This window comes from Tenrec ecaudatus, chromosome 14, assembly GCF_050624435.1.
Source record: "Tenrec ecaudatus isolate mTenEca1 chromosome 14, mTenEca1.hap1, whole genome shotgun sequence".
Classification (NCBI taxonomy): domain Eukaryota; kingdom Metazoa; phylum Chordata; class Mammalia; order Afrosoricida; family Tenrecidae; genus Tenrec; species Tenrec ecaudatus.
Window position 1 is genome coordinate 103,700,484 of NC_134543.1, and position 27,549 is coordinate 103,728,032.

Here is a 27,549-nt window from a genome sequence, read left to right on the forward strand (position 1 = left end):
TACTTAGGCTTTAAAAATAGAAATAGCTGATGGTATTTCTGTTCTTTTTGTAAAGTTTTATTGGCACTTCATCAATTCAATGGTTCAAGTATATCAAGAACAGTTGTACCACCTTTACCACAATTTTAGAGCATTTTCTTCGTCCCACACTCATTGTTATTCTTGTAAATTTTTTTCTTCCAATTCTGGCAAAAATATATGCAACAAAACATTCACCAATTCAACAGCCTCTACATGTGCAATTCAGTGCCACTGATGCTACTCTTCATGTGCTACTCCCCGTGTTAGCCCTCTCCAAATGATTCCACTCCATTAACATGAATTCAATGGCCCCTACGCAAAAACTTAAAGATCAAATTCTCTTTGGAAAGAAATCTCAGTAATCAAAGTAGAATCCGTATTAAAAAAAGAAAAAACAGGGGAGCGGGAAACAACAGAAAAAGCCTGAGCATTCCATTTTGAAGGGATCTATTGAGTGCAGCAATTCTCTAAGGGTGGTTTGTGAACACTTGCAGATCGCTGAGATACTCAAGAGCTGAGAGGTCAAAATTCATTATAAAAGATGGCTCTTCCCTTGCACCGATGGTGCAAAAGCAAAGGTAGGTAAAACTGCTGCCTGGGATCAAGACCCAAGTCTAGGACAGCAAGCTGCAGTCACTGTGTTCTTCAGAGCCACAAACTTGCAGTTAAAAAAAAAAATCATTGGTTTAACTTCATCCTTGGTGAGGCAAGCAAAATTATTTTAATATCTAGATACAGTATGCCTTTTTAAACCTGCTACATTTTCTCAGTTTGATTTTCTAATTCAGTAACTCGCATAAACAAACACTCCTTGGAGACTGCAATCATTTTTAAGACTCTTTAACGTTTTGATATAAAAAAAAATTCAGAACGGCTGATAATAGGAAGTCTGCAAATTAGGAGAAACGAATTCAAATTCTAGCTTTGCTCCCCCAGAGCCATACCTGACACCTTTCCCTATAAAACGAAGAGATGAGGGGAGTCTGTGACTGTGCGGTGGTTACCTTAAAGGTGAAGATCTCATTGTAGCAGTCAGCGCTTTTCAGATACCAGGTGACGTTCAGAGAGAGATCACACGGCTCTCCATCAACTGCAACACAAGAAGCGTTTCTACATAAAGATGGTTCACAAACAAAGCACCGGTTTCATATAGCCCATTTCTTTCCTGCCCCAAGGGAGATACTCAAAATACAATTATTCCTTCCCCCAACATAGGAAGTAAAGTAATACGCTTTCAAAGAAACTGGATATTCTTCAGATGAAAGTAGTTTTATTGTTCATAAAAAAGAGTTATCAGTTAAGCCATGTTTAAGCCTAGCTGATCTATTTTTGACACCGTAAAACCTCAATTTCTGAATCTCTATTAGAAAAAAATCTGGAATCAAGCAGTCCTAGGTGAAAGTCCACCTCTCAACAACATTCGGAGACATTTATTGAGTAGAGCATCAGGAGCGCAACAGGCACCCAGCACTGGGCTACCCGAAGAGGCGTACGTGGTGGATACATCATTAGCAGCCTTTCTAAAAGGTCCGAGGCAAGGAGTAACAAGGCAATACTCAGGGTTCTCAAATAGTGATGGAAAAAGTGCTTCTATTGGGAGCAAAAGTCATGGCTTGGACCTTCAAGACACCAAGATTGGGCAGGAAGAATAACGCACAGAAAACAGCCCCGGGGGGAGACGTAGGTACAGGAACAGCAAAGACAAAAGGGTATTTTGGTCTTTCAAAGTCCACCTTAAGGAGCGTCCCAACACACCTCTGAAAATCATGAAAGCCTCCTGGAGCGCCTTAAAATAAGTTAGACCACACGATTCTAGTGCACAAAGCTTTAGTTGAACGCCTGACTCGGACTATCTAATACCACCTGGGTAAATGAACGTTGCCTTCCGCCTCAGCCTCCACTTACTAAAGGGAAACCACACTGGAGACTGCCCACCTTACCTCACTGTGGCAGAAAGGCGCCACCTTAACCAGAGGCATGCCGAAGCACATGCGTCCACCTTCACTAAAATTGTTTTCTAAAATTAGTAAATAGCCAGTAGATATTTACAAGACTCTCTTCAAACACACATAAACCTCACAAGTCGAACAGAATCAACAGACATGATAAATACATATTGCAATCTGATATGAGGTATCAGAAGCACATCTACAGAGCCAATACATTTAAAACCCCTGAGAAAATAGCTCCTAAGTAGTTCTGCAAGCAAACTTGGCCACAAAAGTATTACTACTAATTCTGTTAGAGACCGTGAAAATGGCTCGGCCTACGAGAAGACATTGGGAAGTCTGCACGAGGTAAAGGCAGACAACAGGCAAATAGTGTGATCTGCCCATGCATGTGCCCGAGCACATGCTTGGATAGGAAAGCAAGCTGAACAGGAGTATACCCCGAACAGACACAGGTTTAACACGGGGCTATTTGTGTATTTAAGGGACAACGTTATGAAAACTGCTAAAGCAAATCCATTGCCATCAAGTCGATTCCAACTCCCTGCACGCCTCCACAGAGCGATCGCTCGAGGTTGTATGTCCTCTTGGAGCAGCTGGCTTGAATCACTGACCTTGTGGTTAGCAACCCAACAACGAACCCTCAAATCCTCCCCAAACAATGAAATTTTGACATTTTAAAATATGCAACTTGTATCATTTGGAGCAATACCCATCAAAACACTGTAAGAAGACAGACCAACAAGCAGGTTTACTTATCTACCAGGCTAGTTAAAAAAACCTTACACCTAAAAGCTATCCACACCCAATCAGCCCAAAACCAAACTCACTGCTATGGAGTCGATGCCTATAGGATGGTAGAACTGCCCAGTGAGTTTCCGAGTCTGTAACTCTTTATGGGAGTAGAAAGCCCCAACTTTCTCCTGGGGAGCAACTGGTGGCTTCAAACTACTGCCCTGGGAGGTAGCAGCCCAACACGTAACCACTTTGGCAGTAAAGGCCAGTGTGTCGGTTGACTGGATTTAAAACAAATTTAAGTCATTAGTCAGATTGCATTTCCACAGCGCCCTGATGGCAGTCGGCTACACACGGAACCGCTGAACCACAAGGTCAGTTGAAGTCCTCCTCATCTTTCCCCATGGAAGAAAGACAAAGACACATTTATCTGCTCCCACAAAGATTTAAAGCCTTGGAAACCCCAGAAGGCAGTTAGTTCTGTAGGGAAGCTATAAATTGCATTAGACTTGATGGCAGTGAGTTTGGTCTTAGGAGGATAGTCTTCGTAGCCATTCCAACTGCCTCCTTCAATCTCACTAGCCTGTTAAATTGAATGAGAGGCGGACCTTCTCAATCACTCCTGGCACACAGTAGGTATCTAATGACTACTTAGAGAATTAAAAGGTTAAGATTATCCAAATATGACTTCCAATTTTGCCCTTTTATGGAGAGGTGTGCACAGAAGAAGTAGGGATGATTTGGATTTTTATACCAACTAAAGGGAAGTTTTCCTTCAATACACAATGGGGTAATTTAGATTCAAATACACTGATTTTCCCACTAGACAGAATGCTTTTGTTCCACATAATCCCTATTTCCTGATAAGAGCTCTGGGCTTCCTCTTCAAAAGATCCACCTGGTGTAAAGTTCTCTTTTTTTTTTTAACTACAAGCCCAACTGGATATATTCATTCAGAGCCAATGGCTTGACAAACATAGTTTGTGTATTTAGCAAACATCTGGCAAGCAGACAAAAGTAAACTGATGTTATATCTCTATGACTATGAACAACTTACACATTTAAACATAATTCAACTGAAATGTGACTTAGTGTCCAACCATATACAGTGAATGCCAGAAAAGCAAGGGAAGTAAATAAAGTCCACACAAGTATTCCACAGACCATTCATTGAAAGGACCACTTTGGGAAACAGTGCCAGAGACCATACAGTGAAAGGACTTTAGGTCTATTACAGGGATGAAAATGTACCTAGATTGTGAATCCTCGCTGCCCTCCAGTCAATTCCAATTCACAGAGACCCTGGAGGACAGAAGAAAACCAAAACTGCCCCTGTGGATTTCTGAGACGGTAACTCTTGATGGGAATGGAGACCTTCATCTTTCACCCACAGAGCAGCTTGTGGTTTTGAACTGCTGACTGCCCAATGCCTAACCTACTGTGCCACCCGGGCTCCTAGACTGTGCTAGGCTATTAAATTCCAGAACTTAAACTTATATTGATGGCAAAAAGAAATTCAGTAAAACCCTCTTATGATTAAAAAAAAAACAAACAAACTCAACAAACTGAGAAGATAAGGGAAAGTCCTCAATAGGATAAAGGACATTTATGAACAACCCACAGCTAACGTCACACTGCGGAGTCCTGGTGGCACAACGGTGACGTATTCAAATGGTTGAGGCTGAAGCCATACAGCAGCTGCCTGGGAGATTAGACCTGATGATCCGTTCCTGTAAAGAGTACAGCTAGGAAATCCTTCTGGGAAGGGCAGTTCTACTCTGGCCCACAAGGTCATTATGAATCAGAACCAACTCTTGGCACCTAACAATATCATCATCATACTCAGTGGAGAAAGACTGAGAGACTGGCCCTTAAGATCAAGAAGAATACAAGGATGCTTGCTCCCACCAGTGCTATTTAATATTATATTCATCAAGTCTTAGAGCAATTAGGCAAGAAAAAGATATAAATGGTATCTAAATCAAGAAGGAATACACAGTTCTGGTGGAGAGTGGTTACCCATTGGTAAGGTCAGCAATTTAAAACCACCAGCCGCTCTGCAGGAGAAAGACATCGCTTTCTACTCTCATAACAAGTTACAGTCTCAGAAACCCACAGGGGCTGCTCCACAGGGTTGCTTATTCACAAATAGCATATTCTACCTATGTAAAATCTCAAAGAATCTATAAGAAAGCTGCTGGCTGGCGGGGGTGGGGGGAAGGGAGGAAAAAAGAGAGGAGTTGATACCAAGGGCTCAAAAAGAAATAAATGTTTAGAAAATGATGATGACAACCGATGTACAAAGATGCTTGATACAATTGATGTATGGATTGTTTTAAGAGCTGTAAGAGCCCCAATAAAATGATTTTTTAAAAGAAAGAAAGCTACTAGAGTTGACAAGCTAATTCGGCGAGGTTGCAGGATATAAAGCCAACACACACACACACACACACACACACACACATCTGTTGGGTTTCCTCACACTCCGCTGGCAGGACTGTAGAGTGGAGCCACCATGGTGGGAAGCACTACAGCACATGCTCCAGATGTTGGGAACAGAAATACTGTATGACGCAGCAGCAATCCCTCCACTGTTAGAGAAGAGCGGTGACACAAATAGACACACGTTCATCACAGCGCTATTCACGAGAGCCAAACGGTGTAAATAACCTATATGCCCAACAGGGGAAGAATAAATAAACGCTGGTACATATACAATGCAACAATCCTATGCAACCCTAATGACAAATCTGCAAAGCACCTCATAACATGGATGAACCTGGAGGACACTGTGTTGAGTACAATTAGTCAATCACAAATGGACAAATACTGCATGGGGTCACTATTATAAAAAGCCAAGAAAAGGTTTCCCCACTAAAAGAAAGATTCTTTGATGGTCCCCAGAGTGGGAGAGGGAGGGGAAGTCAAAGGCTAGAGGTTAGACAAGTGTTACTGGATGAAGAGGAAGGTGAGACACAATAAAAGGGAAATTGGCAAAATATAATGGAGGCAGGGAAGGCCAAAGGTCAAAAAGTGCCTGAAAAAGTGATCAACATCTTTAATCATTCAAAAAACAAACTCTTTGCCACCCAGTCCCTGATGACTCCTACTGACCCTATAGGACAGAGTAAACTGTCCCTGTGGGTTGCCAAGGCTGTCACTCTCTGAGGGGGGAGAAAACCCATCTTTCTCCCGCAGGGCAGCTAGTGGTTTCTAACTGCAGACCTTTCAGGTTAGCAGCCCAACATGTAACCAGTGCACTGCACATCACTAGGGAAATGCAGATCAAAATTACAAGGGGATACAAATTTACCCCCAGCTGGATAGCTATTATCAGATAAAAGGAAACTAAGAGTTGAAGAGGATGTGAAGAAATTACAACCTTCATCCACTGCCACTGAGATTAAAAAATGGTGCAGTCACTATGAAAATAATTTAGTAGTTACCTCAGAAAGTTAATCATAGAATTACTTTATGGCCCAGAAATTCAATGCCTAGTTTTATATATACATATATATATACATGAAAAAGCAGAAATGCAAACAGATATTTGTTTACTAATGTTCCTTGCAGCATCGTTCACAATAACCAAATGAAACAATCTATTAACAGGTGAATGAATAAATAGAATGTAGTACAGATTGTCCCTGGATTAAAAGCAAGTTCCTTTTCTAGGTCTGTCTTTAAGTTCAAGTTGTATTGTGTACAGTTGATTATCTAATGTCAGGTAAACATTTGTCTTAGAGCCATGCTTCTTAGCATATCCCGCACCCATGCAAGAATAATGCATGCACACAGTGAGCATACAGCACATAGGAAAACTATCACGCTAAGGGCTGTATGGCTTGTTAAAAAAAAACCCACCAAAGTGTGTGTGTGTGTGTGTGTGTGTGTGTGTGTGTGTGTGTGAAAATACAGAATACAGAGGGCTTTTAATGCATTAAAAAAAACACTTCTAGAAATACTAAAACATAATCAGCATCACAGTTGTTGAAGGAGCTCCGGAGGCACACAGGTGTATGCACTTGACTGCTAACCATCATAACTGTTATCAGGTGCCAATGAGGCGCTTCCAATGCATAAGAACTCTATGCACCTGGTAAATTGAATGAGAGGCGGACCTTCTCAATCACTCCCGGCACACAGTAGGTATCTAATGACTACTTAGAGAATTAAAAGGATAAGATTATCCAAATGTGACTTTGTGGTGCAAGGCTGATAACCCTTCGAGGTCTGAGGTGCAAAGCTGCTCCGAGGGAGAAAGAGGCGGCTGTCTGCTTCTGTTAAGACTGAGTCTTGAAAACCCTAAGAAGCAGTGCTGTTAGGAATTGACTCAATGGGCAGTGGGTGTGGTTGAAAATAAAATATGCAGAATAGGGAAATGCACAAAGGCCAAATTTAATTTGCTTCAGTTACTTGATACTGGTAAAGGAGCTCTGGTGGCACACAGCTAAGGCGCTTGGCTGTGAACATACAGGATGGCACTTTGAACCCACCAGCCACTCTGTGGGAGAAAGTGGTAGTCTGCTTCCAAAAAGACAGCTTTGGAAACCCTGCGGGGTAATTCTACGCTTGCCTTATAAGATCTCTACGCGTTACAACCAATTAGTGAGTCTGATTTTGGTTTTGACAGGGTAGGAGGGGAGTGATGAAAATATCTGAAAATGGACAGTGGAGACTGTTGAACAATACTGTGAATATAGTCAATGTCACATAAAAATATTGGGGGAAATTTTTTAAAAATATATTGGAATGTTTCGTTACATATGTCTCACAATTGCTTTTAATGTAAATTCTTAAAATTAAAAAAAATGTTGACAGCAATCCACTCAAGGTAGGAAACAAGTGATTTAAAAGTTTAAAGATGATTTCAGAAGATCGATAGAAACTTTGTGAAATTCAAAAGCTCACATTTCAGCAAGATAGTGGTGTTGCCGAAGAGGATCTTTCCAAAACTGAAATAGTTCTTCCCCTGCGAAGAGAGAGAAGAGAAAGACAATTAGCATCACACCATTAATTCTCAAGGCAGAAATAGCTGATATTAAAATCTAAAATTTAAACATTCAAATGTGTTGTCATGAACAAAAGACATCAATATCTCTCCTTTTAGTCTAAGTCAATCATAGCCAATCTGCAGGACTTGGCCCTTGGTGCAAAGAAATTATTTTTCCCCACAGGTAAGGAGTCAAGAATTGAAGCTGCTAGAAATCCCAATTTAGCTTATATATATTTAGGGTTGGGGGGGTGGGGTCGGAGGCTTAACCAGTTCATTCCCTTTGGTCACTAATCATTGCCTAGAATGAACACTCATTTTTCAAATGACATTCTAAGATAACCAGTCATATTTTCAAATCTAAAATGACTTAACTATATTACTAACAGGTAAAATCGAATCTGGACAACTTAATGACACTCACACAGTGAGCAAAAAAAAAGTTTGCTATATAAACGTCCAAATACGATCAGAATGCCTCCATCTGTACCCAGAGCACAGTGAAACAAACGGCTAACATACACTATAGGACTCAAGCTTTTCGGCATCTCCTGCCTGCATCACTTTGGGGCTGCTCACGGGGCTCACTATACCTTTTATTTGAATAAAGTGCTAAAAGGAGGGCAGAGACAGAATTAACCTGGCTAGTAAATTGCCCAAAAGAATGACTTTGCCTTACTACACTAAGTTTTAGAATGCTCTTTCTTCCGTTTTACCCATTCCTGTGTGAAATGCATGTAATGGGTACCCAAATTACATAGGCAAGCCCAGGATAACGATTTCAAAGTGTCAACGAACTCAAACAACTTGGTACCAGAAACAAACCGAAGGTGTCTCTTAGCCAACCCAAACACACCGGATTCTGGGAAACCAGCTAATAGAGAAACCACGCTCTCACAACCCATCAAGTTTACGTGTCCAAAGTCAGGCAGTCACTTTCCCGATAAGAAATTGGCCCATCACTCCTACACTACTGAAGTGGCCCTGACATCCTAGTTATTCTATTCCGAGACACGCGTTGCCGTCCGCTCCACGGAGGCAGGTCTCCGCTGGCCAGCGACAGAGACGCTCCGGCAATCCATCGCTTCGGAAAGCGGACGTTTGCAAAGCCTTCATGGACTCCTTGGGCCACCGTAGCCCCACCCCTTGCTCCTCCGGGCTCGCTCCCTACTGAAGTGAACACTCACCGACGGCATCGGAACGTGCCACTTGGATCGTTCGGCAAAAGCCACGGGTGCCGGTCCCACCCCAAAAAATGACCGTGGGGATGGAGGAGCCCCCAGGAGAAGAAAAATGACAGGCACCACCTGCAGCCACGCAGCCGCCGCCATCTTCACAAGCACCATCTACCGAAAGCATTTCACCTTCTTCCGGTCTGCCCCTCCCTCTTCCGGCTCCGCGTTGGGGGCGGGACCATCCGGGCTCTCCAAGCCTCGCGAGGCTTGTTTGTTTTGTGACTTCGGGGCTCCTCCCACGGATCGTCGTCACCGCTCCTGTCGGACTCCGTCGCGTCGCTGTAATTTGGTGGTCACCTTGGCTCGTCGGTCAGGGGGCCAAGCCGTGCTGGCCTCGCTTTGGTCTTATCCATCACAGCCCTTGGGGGCCGGGCAAGCACCTGGTGCAGCGTTTAATTTGGGGTTTTGTTGTGTGTGTGTGTGTTTTTTTAACTTCCGCTCGCCTCATCCCTAGAATCTGGAACTCACTTTTGGAAGTATTTCCGCCCAGGCTGAACATGGGCAGGGGTGGAGTAGAATCGGTTCCTGCCCTTGTGCGGTTTTTTCAAATGAATTCGAAAGGCCCCTTGCGGCATGGAAAGGTGGGGTGGCACAGGGTAGCCCGAGAACATCAGCCTCCACCCAGTCGGCACTCCCCTACTCAAAATTAAAAACGGGGAGGGGTGTATTCGCTTCGCTTCATCTTTGGGGTTGCCGCCCAGGACATGAACCTGCTTCGCCCTGAGCCCTGGTTCTCACACTCTCGGTTTTTCCGCTAGGGCTCCTTGTGCACACGCTTCTCGCACCGGAATTGACAGTTTGGGTTCTGAAACTACGTCACGAAAGCACAAAACCACTAAGACCTTGCCCTGTAAAAACTCCAGTTTGTACCTCAGGCGTCTAAGAGGCAAGACTTGCTGCCTGAGGATCCGGAGGGAGGTTCCATTCCCAGAAACCGCCGATGTGAAGTATTGGTTATCATTTAGACGCCTAAAAGCGAATCCTTTGGCCAGAGAACAGAGAGCCAGTTCCGGAGCTAGTGAGGAGCCGCCATGGACGCAGAAGAGAAAAAGGAAATCAGGTACAGACAGGCCCCTTGCTCCTATAGGAACTGGCTTCAGAGCCCATGAAAGGCGGGGGAGTAGTTCCCAGAAGCATTATTGTCTTTGTATTGATTCTATTTCTCTGCATGTTTGTGTGTGCGCACGTACTCTTTTATCTTTTGTTCTGAAGTTCCCCCAGAGAGTGAGTAGACTCTTATGAGGGTTACCCATCAAGTCATTCCGACTCATAAACCATAAAACCAAACTCACTGCCATCTAGTCGAGTGGTGATCCCTCCACTTGCGAGGCGCTGGAAAGCAGATACCTACTCCTTATCCTGGAGTCTAGTCTATGGTGCCAAAGTTTAGGTTTACCGGGGAGCGCTGAGTAATTTTTTTTTCCTGAAAAGAGGTCAGTATTCTAAATTGTTGAGAATCTATGCAGCATAGGTTTCTGAGACTACAGTAAACATTACAGAAGCAGTCTCTTTCTCCTGGGGAACTTACAGGTTTGAACCACGAACCTTCTTAACAGTCCACCAAGTAACCCACCCTGGAGTGGTAGGAGTATTGTGATCAGAACTCAAAACACATTGATTTCAAGCTTGTTGGACTTTTCTTCAAATCTAAAAACACAAGCTCACATTTCTTTAACTTGTACAGTTGATTAAAAACAACAGTGGCCAAGTCCAATGAAAGTCTTGATTATTCCTAGGACAGACGATGTTCTCATGTAGCCAAGTGTTATGTTTTGTTACTGTATTTTGAAATTTGGGTTCAATCAAAACTGCTTATGACATAGTCATAGGCATGCTGGGTTCCGCTGGCTTCAGCCAACTCTATATGAAAGCCAATTTAATGTTCCCCTTTAAGTTGAGTATATAGATGCTAAGTGAGATGAAGGATCGTGTAAATACATAAACTCAAGTTGCAGTATACATACATCTTTCTCACATCTAATCCAGAAACCGCTCTTCTAGAAATTGGGTTTTCAGAAACCTGTCTCCTATATTGTTGGCATCATTTTAAAAGGCAAATGATTTCCCACCAATATTTGTTCCTATTGTTTTAGCAACTTGCACATACCTCTCAATAGCATTTGTCAGGTTCTGTTGTGATGGTTAAAGGAGCCCTCGTAGCAAATTATCAAGGGCTCATGAGGGAGTGGGGAGCGGGGAGGGAGGGGGGGAAAAGAGGAACTGATGCAAAGGGCTTAAGTGGAGAACAAATGCTTTGAGAATGATGAGAGCAATGAATGTACAGATGTGCTTTACACAATTAATGTATGTATGGATTGTGATAAGAGTTGTTTGAGCCCCTAATAAAACATTTTTTAAAAAAAAGGAGTCCTCGTAGCACCGTGGGTTAAACACCAAGCTGCTAACCGAAAGGTTGTCGGATTGAAATTACCAGCTGCTCTGCAGGAGCAAGGTGAGGCTGCCTGTTTCAATCAAGATGACAGCCTCGGGAGCCCTGTGGAGCGCTTCTCCTCTGCCCTAGAAGGTCGTGGGTCGCTAGGAATGGAGGCACCTCAAGCAACTCACCAGGGGGATCTTGTTTAGGTTATTGTGATCATTGGCCAAGTTTTTTCTTTTTAGACATAACTCATTATATCTCCCTCAGAGCCCAGAATTCAGTAAGAATATTCTAAAAAATATCTTTTAAAATAAATAACTGGGGGTGGGGCAATGTTTGATGTTGCAGTGGGTGGTGGTGATTTGCTACTCTAAAATTTCATTCCACTATTGAAGCCAAACCTTGTAATCATTATTCTTTCCTTTGAGAACGAACTTTCAAAAGGAGGGCTCTGGATATGACTGAAACTTCTGGCTAAGGTATAGGCCAAATCTCCCTTTGTTTCAAATGACTCTCTTTTCTTACTATGCTGTTGTTCAGTGCACCATATCATCTCTGTTAAAAAAGTCACCATCTTTTTTTGAGCAATTCCACAGAAAAATACGATTTTCCTTACTTTCCTCACAGTGGCTAAAAAGAAAAGACTGGCATGATCAAGGGTAATGTAACGAAGAGGAATTGCTGAACCCCAGGTGGGGACGGAGCAAGATAGTGGGACAGGAAGAAAGTCAAGGGAAATAGAGGAAAGAGCTGGGAGACAAAGGGCATTTCTAGAGGTCTGGACAAAGACATGTACATATGCAAATATATATATGAGGATGGGGAACTAGACCTGTGTGCCTATATTTATAGGTTTAGTATTAAGATGGCAGAAAGACATTGGGCCTCTACATGCAAGAATGCTTTCTTCTATTAAATTGGCATTCTGTGATGCTCACCCTCCCAACACACCGCTGAAGACAAAGCAGGTGAATAAGCAAATGTGGTGAAGAAAGCTGGGGTCTTAAAGGCTTGAAGGTAAACAAGCGGCCATCTAGCTCAGAAGCAAGAAAGCCCACATGGAAGAAGCATACCAGCCTGTGCGATCACGAGGTGCAAAGGGATTCAGGTATAAGGCATCATCATCAGAAAAAAATATCTTACCATAGTAAATGAAGGGGGAAGTGCAGATTGGGGGCCCAAGGCCCATTTGTCGGCCACTGGAGATCCCCTTGCAGAGGGTTCTAGGAGAGGAGATGAGTCAGTCAGGGTGCGATGTAGCACCAATGAAGAATACAGCTTTCCTCCAGTTCCTAAATGCTTCCTCCCCCCCAACTACCATGATCCAAATTCTACCTTGCAAGTCTGGATAGAGCAGAGGATGTACACTGGTGCAGATAGGAGTTGGAGGCGCAGGGAATCCAGGGCAGATGATACCTTCAGGACCAGGGCGTGAGTGGCAATACTAGGAAGGTAGAGGGAGAGTGGGTTGGAAAGAGGGAACCGATTACAAGGATCTACATGTGACCTCTTCCCTGGGGGATAGACAACAGAAAAGGGGAGTGAAGCGAGATGTCGGACAGGGAAAGATATGACAAAATAATAATTTATAAATTATCAAGGGCTCATGAGGGAGGGGAAGCGGGGAGGGAGAGGAAAAAAAGAGGACTTGATGCCAAGGGCTTAAGTGGAGAGCAAATGCTTTGAAAATGAGGGTAATGAATGTACAGATGTGCTTTACACAATTGATCTGTGTATGGATTGTGATAAGAGTTGTATGAATCCCTAAAAAAACGTTTAAAAAAAAACCAAAATTGAAAAAAGAAAAGACTGTGGTTAAGCCTAAGAGATGTACTTGAGTTAGAATAAACAAATGTTAAGAGACATGTTTGTAGCTTTTCTCCCTCCCCCTTTCCTCGTCTTGAGGCTTAAGAATTCTTCACATTTTCACTAGTCATTTTGGCAAAGTCTGTATTTGTATATCATTGAATTGGGTAAGTCCGCCAGCATACTGCACATCTAATTCCATTATTTTTCCCTAGGTCACTTCTAGCTTCAGTTTCACTAACCCGAGAAACCAGGCTGATGTGCCAGAAAGCATTTAGTTGGTGGTCAGCCGATTCTCAGAAAATACCCCTTCACTCTTCTTCAAAAAATGTTTTATTTCTGCCTCCTTTACCATACTTTTCACAATTCTTCATAATCGTGTTCCACCTAAGCCCCAGTGGACCCAGTCCCCATAAGGTTTATGATCCATCTGCCACCCACTTGGTAAATTGACTTCAGCTCCCCTTGTGGATTAAGGCGCTTCCTCTGTGCTGCAGTGGTTTTAAGTACTTGGCTGCTAAGCAAAAATTCCGCTTCTCTTGGAGAGGAAGATGTGGCAGTCTGCGTGCATAAAGAAGTACAGCCTTGTAAAACGTGTGGTCGTCGTTCTCTTCGGCCTTACAGGGTTGCTGTGATTTGAATCGGCTTGATGGCATTGGGTTTGCTTTCGGGGTTGGGGTAGTTCTGGCTCCTTCGAGCAGTTTGCCAAAACTTTCCCAGCCGTTTGCCATAACAAACTCTTTGTTTTCAATTTTAAACCGGCTTGTAGCATTCGTCAGCATGACACCTTACAGATTGTAATTTTTTGCCCCCAATTAATGAGTTATAGGCAGTATTCCTTTTCCATTGCTTTCAGAACAATCTCAGAATATGATATTTTGTTGTTTACCTCGGATGATTTACAGAAGGATGCAAGAGACATGCTATGGTGTTAATCTTATGGACGCTCACAATTTTATACCATAAAACATTTTCCAAGTTCGTGTAATTTTTGTTTTTAAAAAGTACCAAAATGATAGTGTCTCAAAATATCTTTTTTTATTTAGTGTTGAAGATGAAGCTGTGGATAAAAATATTTTCAAAGACTGCAGTAAGATTGCTTTTTACAGGTAAGAAAATATTTTACCCAGATCAAAACATTTCTGGCAGTATTTAAAAATTGATGCTTATTAAATTTTTGAGAACTAATAGGCTTTCTCTGGAAAGGGTAAATTATGAAATTTAAGATTAAGGCATTCATCAGAAGTGGGATTTCTATTTTAACTTTATATATTTCTATTTTTTTAAAAAAACAGGTATTTCAAAGCCAAAAAGTTTTGAATTTTCTTTTTTTTTTTGAATAAAAAATTAACATGGTTGAAAAATCAAAGCATGTGAAAAGATACTGTACAGTAAAAAGTTATTTCCACTCTCGTTCCATTCTATCCATTCCATCCCACTCCCTATCAAATCTCTGTAAGTAACCAGATTTATTTATTTCTTATTTATTCTTATAGTGTGTATAAATATTCTTATATCTCCCACTTTTTTACATTAAGTAGTTTTTTACATCCGCCATTGTGGGTATCATTTTCTTCTATATAATTTGTCTTGATGGTCACAACATAAGAGTACAAGAAGATCATCTCCCTTTTTACAGTTGTATAGTATTCCATTAGGTAGGTGTGCTGTGATATACTCAGCCCCTACGGCTAAACCGTTGGGTGGTTTTCAGTTTTTGCATTGCTATAACGAAGATGTACACAATATCATTTCCTATATGTGCAGGTATATCTATAGGCTGGATTTCTAGGGGCAGGAGGACTGAATCAAAGAGTCAGGCATCTGAAATTCTCTGAAACATTAGCAGGTTTTCCGCTATATGGATTGTCTTATTTTGTACCCCTATCACGGCTGAGAATGATTTCTAGGTTCTCTGGAGCCCCATAATCAGTATTTCTTTAAATCTTTATTTAAAAGAAAAAATAAGTAATTGTGATATGGAAGTCAAAATAATCAAAATTTGGTTATGTTATACAATATAAGTTTCTAATTTATTCACTCTGCTCCAGAATAATAAAATCATGTTTTAATATCTCACATGTTGGGAATTCTATAGTGGATGCTTGCCTGGTCACCTTGTTAAATGACTACGTTATATTAGATTTCCACTTGAATATATTATTGTCTATTAGTGTTCATTTCCTAGAAAAAGAAAAGATGTTAACAAGCACATAAACATCATCTATGAAACTGACCCCACCTTCTCAATAAAATAGATGTCATACCTGAGCAGTGTAGTGCTAAATTGTTTAATTAGTACTTCTTTGATAGTATTAATGTTATTAGCACTCTAAAAATAAAAGTACTCCTATGAATACGTTACTCAAATACCAGTAATATCTGAAAGAAGTCCTGGTAGTGTAGTTGGTTACACATTTGACTGCTAATCACAAGGTGAGCAATTTGAAACCAGCAACTGCTCCATAGGAGGAAGATAAGGCCTTCTGTTCCCGTAAGGATTTACAGTCTTGGAAGGTTGCTGCACGTCAGAAACAACTCGATGATAGTGAGCGCATAACATCTGGAGGAGGGACAGGTGGTTCCGTGGTAGAATTCTTACCTTCCATGTAGGAGACCAGGGTTTAATTCACAGCCACTGTACCTCAAACCTACGCACATCTTGTCTATCAGTGGAGTTTGCCAAATTACGGTGGTAGTCTAGCATTTCTAGGCAAAGACAGACGAGAATGAAAGGCCTGGTAATACACGTCCCCTAAAAATATCAACCAATGAAAGCCTTAGGAATCACAGTGGTCCAACACTGCTGTGCACAGCGTCTCCCTGAGTTGAGGGCAACTTCACAGCAGCTGAGAACAACAAAAACAATGTCTTTGCCCAGTTCGTCCTCACAGTCCATTTTAATCCGGTGTCCCCGTGGCAATATGGTTTTTTGGGTGCTGATGGTCCCTCCTTATCTGTAGGCGTCAAAAGCAACAGCTCTCCAGGAAGTCCGCCTATCGGGCATTACTAGACTCAGTCACCACAGGCGAAGACAGCACCAACTTCCGAATCATCCACGAAGCAACTAAGGTGAGATGGGACATCTTCTATAGATAACTCATGGTTCCAGTTTTACTTTGGGCTGAGTGAAGTAAATTCCCGCCATGGTGAAGATGAACTGAAACTATGTATACTCAGAAATAAGCATTGTTAGGAAGCAAACATCATACCTTTTAGATGCACTGTGATATAACAGTCATATGGGCGTCAACATGTAGATTGCCTGTAGAAGAGATCATTTTTCCTAGATGTTATGCAAGTGTTGTTTCCTTTTCATTGGCGTTCACAATATACTCATGATCTGCATTGTAATAACTGCAGTTTTCATATGAGGACAATCAAATCTATGAAGTCTTTTGCCCAAGTCATGCAGCTAATAGCCAGAATATTCTCCTACATTTGTCAGATGCCATCAGACGGACACCTGTGCTCTTTCGTATACTGTTAATGTACAGGATAGAGAGCAAACATGAGGGAGACAAACAAGATACTCTGCAGTTCATTGTCACAAATGTTTCATCCTCTGAGCTTCTTTACCAGAAACAAGTTCTCTATACTCTACAAAAAGAAATTCGCTGCCGTCAAGTCGATTCTGACTCACAGTGGCCCTGTAGGACAGAGTAAAACCGCCCCTGTGGGTTTCCGCGGCAGTAAATCTTAGGAGAGTAGAAAGCCTCATCTTTCTCCCACAGAGAAGCTGGTGATTTTTCCCTGCTGGCCTTGCGGTTAGCATCCCAACACTTAACACACTAAGCCACTAGGTGCCATTGCAGGGCACTCTAACACATAATGACAAGATTGCGTACTGTTTCTCATCAGTCAAGTCATCGCACTTTATCATTTGTGCCATACCAGTGGGCCAATCGGAGATGAAGGGCTGTTGGCTGGACAAGAAATGGGGCTGTGCATAAGTACTTGATGTGCCCACTTGACCCTACATCTGAATCCTCCCGCAGCTTCTAAAAGCATCCCCACTCTTAAGGCCTGGCCAACCAATCTGACCCCACTGGTCATTCAGACAGCTGAAAGATAGTTAAATCCATGCCATCTGGGCCTTCTGACAGCTTGGATAGATAGCACTGCCACCCACTCTACTAAATCTCACTTCTGGGAAGCGCATGAAAAGAAATCCCCACTTTCACTGCCAAGCTGTGAGAGATCTCCTTGTGATTACTTCTGCCATTGATTTTGCCCTGTACCTCTCTACTGAGGGAATGGAACAAAAGCTCTTAGCCCTCACACACAAAAACAAGAGTTCCACATCACTGGTTCTCTATTCTATTTGTAGGTCTATAGCAAGATGTACCAACTTCATTGCCACACATAGGGAGCCATTTCAATATACGGAAGGTACCCTTCTTTACGAAGTTTTAGACATTTTAACTATTTGATAGATAGGTATCCTCCACTGTAGCTTTCTTGCAAAAAAAATGTCTAAAATTATATCAATCATTCTGTGTTATGTATCCCCATTCCCTAACCCCGACTTTTGATAACCTAAGTACATAGTTATGGGAGCAATATTGACTACAGCCTGATATCCAGCTAGGCCCCTTTTCTGAGGGTCAACCCCTCTACTGAGGGTTGCCTGAGGGTCACCAAAGCAAATGTTCCAGAAAAGGCAGCAAGACCACCAAAGGCCTTCCAAAAGTCATTAGGGCTGTGTGGTGGTTACATAATATGGTGTCAGTTTGGGACTTAAGAGGACTAAGAGTGCAGGCGTGGGGGCTACTCTGTCAATTGGGTCATAGCAAATGAGACTTCTGTGGGGGCACGGCCTTCCCCTAAGAATTCTGGGAACTCCTTTATTCCTTCTTGGAAGCCAGAGACACTATCTCTCACTCTACTCACTCCCTTGGAGATGCTCTACTGACAAGACACGTGGCACTACGTCCCGGGAACTGGAGAAGCCACATGGACCTACCCTGATGCAACCAGACCTCTGGAGCCAGAGAAGCCACGTAGAAACCCCTGCCAGTGCTGAGATGCTTACAATGCCAGTGGACTCAGAAGACTTCCAACCCACTGGCCTGTGATCGTCCTGCATTAGGCGTCATTGCATGTGCTTTGTGAGTCTGAAGAGGACCTTATAGATTGATATCAGACATATGGGCTGGTATCGGACATCTGGACTGGGTTGGGATGCTTTGTTAAGGTACAATTACCCTTTATATAAAACTCTCTCTTATACACATATTAGTTCCTATGGATTTGCTTCTCTAGTCTACCCAGACTAACACAGACTGCCACCAGATATCAGGAACCTTCTTGTCTCATCTTTTTTTACCCAGTCCATTGTTCCTTACCCCAGAAAGGTATGACCTAACTTTAGAGCAAGAATATGAATACCCCTTTCTATCTTCATAGAGATACAGTATATTAAGGACACAGACAATCTGTTGTCATGAGAACATATGCCAAAGAAGTAAGTGAGGTACCAGTACCTTGAATGCTGATGGTGAACCAAATTGAAACTTCTCAGTGCAGCTTGATACCAGTGCAGTTAGCGGTGGACCCTGATAATCACATGATCATTTGTGCTACGACAGAAGAGTTTCTCAAAAAAAAAAAAAAAAGAGCAACCAGTTTCTCTGCGCACACCTTTCATTGGATCCTACCAATGCAAAGGATAATGCTATGCAGGTCAGATGTCCAAACTAGAGCCCAGCAGACCTGGGTACCTGCAAAGTATCAGAAGTCCCAGTCCAAGAGGACCTACAGGATTCCTCAGCAAAGGGTTTTCAACTCAGAAGAGAGCTGAGTCCAGCAAACAAGGACAGACCACCCAGGATATCAACAACATACCTCCCAAGACTCAGAACTGTGAAGACCAGCCTCCCTCCCCGGAACAGAGTCCCATGTTCGGGGAATGGAAATATCAGAGCCTATAGCTCTCTAATCTCAGGCATTCGAAATGACTATAGGGATTTAACCCTTCATGACCCCTTTCAGACCAGCATTGTCAGCCTGGTGAGGACAGTGCAACACCAGACATCGATCTGTAAAGCTGTCTGGATCTTGTATCCAATTCACTACATAATCAAGGAGCCCTCGTTATAAGTCAGTTCTGGATGAGATACATGTTTCAAGGGAGATTTCACATTAGAGTATTGTATGCGTGTGGTCAGAGCTTTACACGATCTGTATACAGCCACGTATTAAAAAATAATAGCATTTTAATTCAGGTCTGGAAAGAGTCCAAAGCCTAAGAGGTCATGTTCAGCTCACAGCTGCAGTTCTCAAATTTCACTGAAGAGACAGATACTGCTAAACTCAGCACCCTTAAGTGCCTGCCTGCCTCATACCAGTGAAATCCATGAAGTGTTAACTCTGGACTTAGCAAGAGTTGTTGAAATTTTTTGAAGCCCTTCCTCCTTGTCTTCTCTGCTGAGTCTGCCCTTTAATAAGCAACCAGGAAATAGAACCAAATGTCATTCAACTTGATATTGACCTAAACTTTAAAGAAAAGCTGGGAGTGGCCCCAGAGGTCCGAGCTTTCTTCCACAGAGTCACAGTATGTTGTACTTATCCCTGGTGACAAACGAATGAGGTAGAAGTTTCACAAAGAAACTTTCAGAAGAAACTCCAAAAGGAAAATTGTTTAGAGCCTTTTTAGACCTGTTTTTCCACATTTACAGTTTTGTAATTTCAATGAATTGACCTAGATTGACGAACAAAGAAGAGCTAGTCTTGCAACATCAGAGCAAGGGACTTTATGACAGCTTCTGAGTTTGGGTAAAAACATTTCTGGCAACGATTCATGGAATAGACCTTCAGCGTCAGCCCTTCACTCTCACCAAATTGATTCCAACTCCCAGAAATCCTGCAGGACCGGGTGGAACCAGAGCAGCTGCCAAATGAGCAAATGTTGCACAATTGCCACATTTTAGCGAGTACTGGTTTTGCCAGAACAGACAGCTAATATGAGAATTATTAAACAGTCAGGAATATACCTGGGCAGGCTAATTACCCTTGGAGAACGAGTGAATGCCCAGTAGTTTACCTACATACTCCGGTCATAATTGGTGGTAACAGTAAACCAACTGGTTATAACTGTGGAAGGGGCTATCAGGCCCCTGTAAATGTTTAATGAACTTTTTGAGCATTCTCTGAGTTCTGGGAGGTCTTGCTCATCAGCTGAGAGCTGGTAGCTCACTCCTCTAGGCCTTTAGGTTAACTCTTCAGTATAGTGGTGAGACAGATGCCAGAGGAAAAGGAAAGTCAATTCATCAGAGAGATGATGGCATCAGAATTTCCCTCTTAAACACCTCCCCCCAAAAGAATCAAACTCACTGCCATTCAGTCAGTGACAATAGTGACCCTACAGGATAAAGGTCTAACTGCCCTTGTGAATTTCTCAGACTGTAACTCTGATGCAAGTAGAAAGCCCATGTTTTACCGTTTTCACACCAACTGCCATTTAAGTGGGGAGACCAGGTGGCATAGTGGATTACATATTGGGCTGCTAACTACAAGGTCAGCAGTTTGAAACTACCAGCTGCTCTGTGGGAGAAAAGAGGCAAGTCAGACATTTGCCTTGTGGCAGTTGGCCTCAGGAGGCGGAGGAGGGCCCCCATGCCATTTCTTACAGTGTAGAAGGAAAGCTACCATTGCTCATGTCAGATGGCTCTTGGCTGAAAGCAAAGAATATTAGACAGTTGTTTACTTCTGTTTATTGACTATGCAAAGATGCCCTAACTATGAAGTTCATAACATGGTGAAGAATGGGAATTCCAGAACACTTTGTGCTCATGCAGAACCTGTACATAGATGAAGAGGCATCAAACAGAACAAAGGGATAGTTCATGCGTTAAAAGGGCAATATCCTTTCACCATATTCCATCTGCTTGCTCAGCAAGTTACCTGAGAAGCTGAATGATACAAAGAATTCAGCAGCAGAATTGGAGGAAAGCTCATTAACAGTGTGCGATATGCTGATGCCTCAACCTTGCTTGCTACATGCAGAGAGGACTTGAAAATTAAAAGTCGCAGCCTTAAGTATGGTTTACTCTTCAACGTAAAGGAAACAGAACTCCTCCCCACGGAACATCGTGATAAATGGAGAATTTGAAACAGTCGAGGATTTCATCTTGCTTTGATGCACAGTCATTGCCCATGGAAGCGGCAGGAAAGCAAAGGATGTGTTACACTGGGCAAATATGCAGCGTGAGGACCAAGGTACACTAGGACATTGCGATGCCATTGTTCCTCTGCGTGTGAAAGCTGGACAGTGAATGAGGAGGACCAAAGAAGGGCTGACGCGTTTGAATATTGAATCTGTCACAGACGACCTGAAGAGCAAACAGACCTGTTTTGAAGAAGGACAGCCAGAACACGCCTTAGAGGCTTTGTTTCGTGGACTGTGGACAGGATGGCAAAAGGCACTAGACTAGTGCTGGGAAGAGCATGATGCTTGGTAACAGAGGGAGAACCTCCGTGCAATGGACTGACAAAGCGGCGGCACAGTAAACGTACGTAGAGCAATGACTTGGCAGGCCCTGCAGCTCTGGCCAGGTTTCACTCTGACATACATGGGACTGCTGTGTGTTGCAGCTGACCAACAGCAATGTCATTAAATACTTGTCCACTTACTACTATCTCGGCTCTTCAGAGCCGACTACCACTGGGGTAACCTGCCGAAGCTGATTTCCTGTATCTGTACCCAGACCCCCCTCCGCGCTGAAGTTTATGGTCTACAAGGAGACATTTTCAGACTTAAAATCAATGAAGACGTTCCTCTGAAGCCCAGGTATGAGGTTCCTGATGTCCTCGCAAGCAAGCCAAGCTCTATAAGGTAAGCTCATGAGCAAAGCTTCTTAGATACTCCCTGACTATGTTTTTTAATCATGCTAAGAGTGCAAAACTGCAATGACTTGCACAATTAGCTTTAGTTATTTCAGGATCAGGTGACTCATTTAGTGTGTTATGCATTGTTTTCTTTTCATCCACTACTTGACTCATCAGGAATTCTGATCACTTGCTTCTCTCAAAGAAAGCCGTTTAGCAGCCAGACTATTAGAGCTCATTCATTTACTCGCTCAAATTGGTTAGCAGCAGGGCTCCAGAGATCTAACACCATCGCTAGTTTCCCACGCTTACAGTCATTTATACAGTTGGACCAACTCAAATTTAATTAAAAGTAGTCTCAGAAGTCTGACAAATGTCGTTTTACTTAGAGTCAGAAATAATAATTAGCGTCTAGGTGAAAGTAAAATCCTTTGATGGCTAAAGCACTTTCCAGAAACCTGCAAAATTTTCATCATTTCTCACCATACTTTTCTTTTTTTTAATTCCTCATAAGATAGGTACTTTTATTTATTTTTTAATCATTTTATTGGGGGCTCATATAACTCTTATCAGAATCCATACTTACATCCATTGTGTCAAGCACATTTGTTCATTTGTTGCCATCATCATCCTCAAAACATTTGCTTTCTGCTTGAGCCCCTGGTATCAGCTCTTCATTTTCCCCTCCCATCCCCTTCCCACCTCCCTCATGAACCCTTGATAATTTATAAATTATTATTATTTTGTCATGTCTTACACTGTCTGACATCTCCCTTCACCCACTTTTCTGTTGTCCATCCCCCAGGAAGTGAGTTATATGTAGATCCTTGTAACTGGTTCCCCTTTCTACCCCACCGCCCTTCACCCTCCCGATATCACCACTCTCACCACTGGACCTGAAGGGTTTATCTGTCCTAGATTCCCTTTGTTTCCAGTTCTTATCTGCACCAGTGTACATGCTCTGGTCTAGCTGGATTTGTAAGGTAGAATTGAGATCATGATAGTGGGGGCGGGGGCGGTGAGGAAGCATTTAGGAACTAGAGGAAAGTTGTATGTTTCATCGTTGCTACACTGCACGCTGACTGGCTCATCTCCTCCCTGCTACTCTTCTGTAAGGGAATGTCCAGTTGTCTACAGATGGCTTTGGGTCCCCTCTCCTCATTGCCCCTCATTCTCAATGATGGGGATCACTTGTTGTTTGCTTGTCCCTGGGTTTGTTAACACCACTGCCTTTCCCCCACCTCCCCATCTCCCATGTCCCACCAGAACTGTTGATCCATTATTTTTCTCCTCCAGATTGTGTATCGAGCCTACCTTATCTAGATAGACCTGCAAAGATAATAATATGCACAAAAACAAGACAGAGCAAAACAAAGCAACAAAACAACAACCAAAAAAAAACAATGCTTAAAAAAAAGAAAAACATGTAAATGGTTAAAGGTCTGTTTGTTGACCTTTAGCAGTGTTTTCTGGTCCAGTCTAATGGAGTGCCTCGCCCTGGCCCCAAAGTCTATTTTTGGTACTCCCTCAGGACGTACTGGCTCTGCTCCCTTTGCTGCTCTGTTGCACACCCTTAGTGTTTTGCCTTAGTGTGCTGGGGTCAGAATGGGTGCAATTTCCCCATTGTGTCTCCAGTGTTGTCCCCTGTAGAGCTATGGGTCAGTGAAGGATGTCCTTTCTCATAGTGGGGCCGACCATGTGGTCCTTTCTGTGCTTTAGCTACTCTGAGCAGTAATATCGTCCTCACGCCTTGGTGGGCCAGGATGTGCTCCACTCTCTCTTCCTCCCCCTTCATTTGCTCCCCTGTGCTCTGATCAGACATGTCCCTCTCCCTGAGCTGTAGCTTCAGTGCTGTCCTCTGAGTAAATTCTTCTGGGGGGAGGGGTGCTGTCTACGTAGTTAGGATTGGGGCCGGTCCCTCAGACCTCTCTACTGGTCCCTTGCTTCATGCCAGTATGTTGCATTCACGTCTTGGAACACTGAATTGAAGTCAGGTCCTTCTTTCCCTGTGGAGATATAAACAATATGCTCCCCTAGAGTGGGTTAGTGCCCTGTGCCCCTGCTACCCATGTCTTTTCCCCCCTCCTTTTTAGTTGGCTACCATATGTATCCCTGGATTTGGTCTAGCCCCGCCATACTACCTGGACCTCACCCCAGGAATGTTTGTATACAGTAGCCTTTTCCCTATACCCCTTTTACATTTTTTTTAAGTTTATCTCAGCGGACTAATGTTGTACTTGTCCTTTTATGCTTGTGTTACTTGGCTTAGCATAATTTCCTCCATTTCTTACCATATGGCAATGTGCTTCATGCATTCATTGTTGCTTTTTAGCAATGTGTGCTACTCCATTGTATGTATGTACCACAATTTTTTATTTTTTATCAGTTTATTAGGGGCTCACAAAACTCATCACAATCCATACATACATCAATTGTGTAAAGCACACTTGTGCATTCATTGCCCTCATCATTCTCTAAACATTTTGCTCTCCACCTAAGCCCCTGGCATCAGCTCCTCACTTTTTCTCCTCTCTCCCTGCTTTCACCTCACTCATGAGCCCTTAATAATTTATAAATTATTATTTTGTCATATCTTGCCCTGTCTGACATCTCCCTTCACCCACTTTTCTGTTGTCCGTCCCCAAGGGAGGAGGTTATATGTAGATCGTTGTAATCGGTTCCCCCTTTCCAGCCCACCCTCCATCCATCCTCCCAGTATTGCCACTCAAGATCCTGAAGGGATCATCCACCCTGGATTCCCTGTGTTTCCAGTTCCTATCTGTACCAGTGTACATCCTCTGGTCTAGCCAGATTTGTAAGGTAGAATTGGGATCATGATAGTGGGGGAGGAGGAAGCATTTAGGAACTAGAGGAAAGTTGTATGTTTCATCATTTCTACATCGCACCCTGACTGGCTCCTCCCCGAGACCCTTCTGTATGTCCAGTGGCCTACAAGTGGACTTTGGGTCTCCACTCTGCACTCCCCGCCCTCATTCACAATGATATGATTTTTTTGTTCTGATGATACCTGATACCTGATCCCTTCTACACCTTGTGATCCACACAGGCTGGTGTGCTTCTTCCTTGTGGGCTTTGTTGCTTTTGAGCTAGATGGCCACTTGTTTACTTTCAAGCCTTTAAGAACCAGACTCTATATCTTTTGATAGCCAGGTACCATCAGCTTTCTTCACCACATTTGCTTATGCACCCATTTGTCTTCAGTGATCGTATCAGGGAGGTGAGCACACAATGAAATGTCTTCAGTGATTGTGTTGGGAAGGTGAGCATCATAGAATGCGAGTTTAATAGAAGAATGTATTCTTGAATTGAGGAAGTACTTGAATTGAGGCCCAATGCCCTTCTGCTACCTTAATACTAAACCTATAAAAATATGCACATAGATCTATTTCCCCATCCTTATATATAAATATATTTACATATGTACATGCCTTTATTTAGACCTCTATAAATGCCCTTTGCCTCCTAGCTCTTTTCTCTATTTCCTTTGACTTTCCTCTTGTCCCACTATCATGCTCAGTCTTAATTTGGGTTTCAGTAATTCCTCTTGGTTACATTACCCTTGATTACGCCCTACCAGGCCTCGTACACCCTCCTCACCACCAATTTGGATTACTTGTTGTTCCCTTGTCCCTGGGTTTGTTAACACCATTTCCTTTTCCCCTACCTCCCCCTCTTCCATGTCCCCCTGGAACTGTCGGTCCCGTTGTTTTCTCCTCCAGGTTTTTCATCCAGCCTATCTTATTTGGACAGACCTTCGGAGATAATAACATACACAAACACAACAACCAAGCAACAATATACAACAAAACAATAACAACAAACCAATGACAAAAAACAAAACACAACAAGAAATAAAAGCTTGTAGTTAGTTCAAGGGTTATTTGTTGATCTTTAGGAGTGTTTTCCAGTCCAGTCTGTTAGGGCACCAAGTTCTAGCCCCAAAGTCTACCTGCAGCATTCCCTGGGGACCTCACCGCTCTATTCCCTTGCTATTCTGTTGCACCCCTTAGTGTTTTGCCTTGGTGTGGCAGCATCAGATCGGGCACATTTCCCACACTGTGGCCCTGGTGTTGTCCCCTATAGGGCTATGGGTCAGTGAGGGACACCGTGTCTCATAGTAGGGCAAGCCATGGTACCACAGTTTTTTAATCTACTCACCTTTTGTTGGAAATTTGGGTTGTTTACAACTCCTTGCAATTGTGAACTGTGCCGCGATGAACATTGAGCACAGATGTGTAGCTAAGGTTTGTGTCTTGCCTCTTCTGGGGATATGTCTAGTCGGCGGATTGCTGGGTTGTAGCTCACCATACTTTTCTTTTTTTTATTTTGGGGGTGTTTTTAATGATTTTGACTCAAGACCTAGAATCTCAGCTTCTGGAAGAACCACTTGTTTTTGCCTGTCTTGTACTTCTCCTCAAATTTGACCTTGGCCTCCCGACGGGCCTTGCGTTTAAGAGCAGGGTCTCTGAAGACATCCTTGTTGACGATAGTTTTGTCCAAGGGGATGTCTACGGAGCACCTCGTGGGCATGAGGTGATTATATTTATACACCTTCACGAAAGACTTGATCTTCGACCTCCTGGCAATTTTCTTCTTGCCCATGGCGGCTGTTACTTTGCGGGGATATCGGTAGATTCCAGCCACCAGGGCGTGGCTGTAGGGGCAGTCCAAGGTGCCGTCGTCAATGTTCTTCAGGATGACGGCTTTGCGTCCCAAATAGCGTCCCGCCAGGACCAGCACCACCTTCCCGGGTTTCATGAACTTGCCCATTTCGACAACAGGCTCTCAGGCCGACAACAGAAAGGAAGCCTCACCATACTTTTCAGTGATGTTTTAAACCATTTTTGTCCGTTGATTTCTATTATTTTTTGCATGTTGTTTCTGTAAGGGCATATGAAATTATGCCAGATGCTTTAATTTTCACTACATCATCCTGGTTTTTTGTTTAAGTTTTTGATCATTTTATTAGGGGTTCATACAATTGTGTAAAGCACATTTGTACATTCATTGCCCTCATCATTCTCAAAACATTTGCTCTCCACTTAAGCCCTCACATCACATGATCCTGGTTTTATGGAGCTTATTTGTCCACATAAATCTAATGAAAGGTTGATCGATTATGAGAGAAGCCCTGGTGGTGTAGTGAACTGTGCGTGAACTGCTAACCACAAAGGTAGCAGTTCAGTTCTACCAGCCACTCCATGGGCGGAAGATGAGGCTGCCTTCCTCCTGTAAAGATTCAAAAGTCTCAGAAACCCAAAGGGGCAATTCACCTCTGTCACTATGACTCAGAATTAATGTTGTGGCAATGAATCTTTGTTGTATATTGCTTTAGATGATGAGGGGAACTTAATTCAGAACATTATGAATTTTAAATGTGTCTCTTCATCGAGATGCTATTATATGCCATGAATTAGGAAACCAGGGGAGTTAAAAAGGAACTCTTCCCAACCCAGTAAAAAGACAAACAACACAAAATAGGGACAAGCAACAAACTTGACGAAATCCTCACAATCATTAGCCATCTAAGGGAGGCAAATCAAAATAATGATTGGCTATCATCTTACCCCAATATTGAGAGCA

At 42.9% G+C, this 27,549-nt stretch overlaps 2 protein-coding genes and 1 pseudogene across 5 annotated transcripts in view; 1 reads left to right on the forward strand and 2 right to left on the reverse strand.

The window, feature by feature from the left end:
* Positions 1-9,083, reverse strand: part of TMEM87A (transmembrane protein 87A) — a 43,322-nt gene extending 34,239 nt beyond the window's left edge. The window contains exons 1-3 of one of the 3 annotated variants that reach the window (XR_012779755.1): positions 8,886-9,083; positions 7,617-7,677; positions 1,026-1,111 (exon numbers count right to left, since the gene is read on the reverse strand). Coding sequence is in view for 2 of the 3 variants with exons in the window: in XM_075532187.1 (XP_075388302.1) it covers positions 1,026-1,111; positions 7,617-7,677; positions 8,886-9,044 (306 nt within the window). In the remaining variant the exon portion in view is untranslated. The remainder of the gene's footprint in view (positions 1-1,025; positions 1,112-7,616; positions 7,678-8,885) is intronic. The other 2 variants (XM_075532187.1, XM_075532188.1) reach the window with 2 other exon arrangements.
* Positions 9,084-9,538: 455 nt separating this feature from the next.
* GANC (glucosidase alpha, neutral C) overlaps positions 9,539-27,549 on the forward strand; it is a 66,731-nt gene continuing 48,720 nt past the window's right edge. For both annotated transcript variants that reach the window (XM_075530900.1, XM_075530901.1), the window contains exons 1-4: positions 9,539-9,993; positions 14,163-14,225; positions 16,080-16,188; positions 21,825-21,952. In XM_075530900.1, coding sequence (XP_075387015.1) covers positions 9,965-9,993; positions 14,163-14,225; positions 16,080-16,188; positions 21,825-21,952 — 329 coding nt within the window. In that variant the 5' untranslated portion in view covers positions 9,539-9,964. The remainder of the gene's footprint in view (positions 9,994-14,162; positions 14,226-16,079; positions 16,189-21,824; positions 21,953-27,549) is intronic.
* Positions 26,317-26,768, reverse strand: LOC142425900 (large ribosomal subunit protein eL27 pseudogene; annotated as a pseudogene).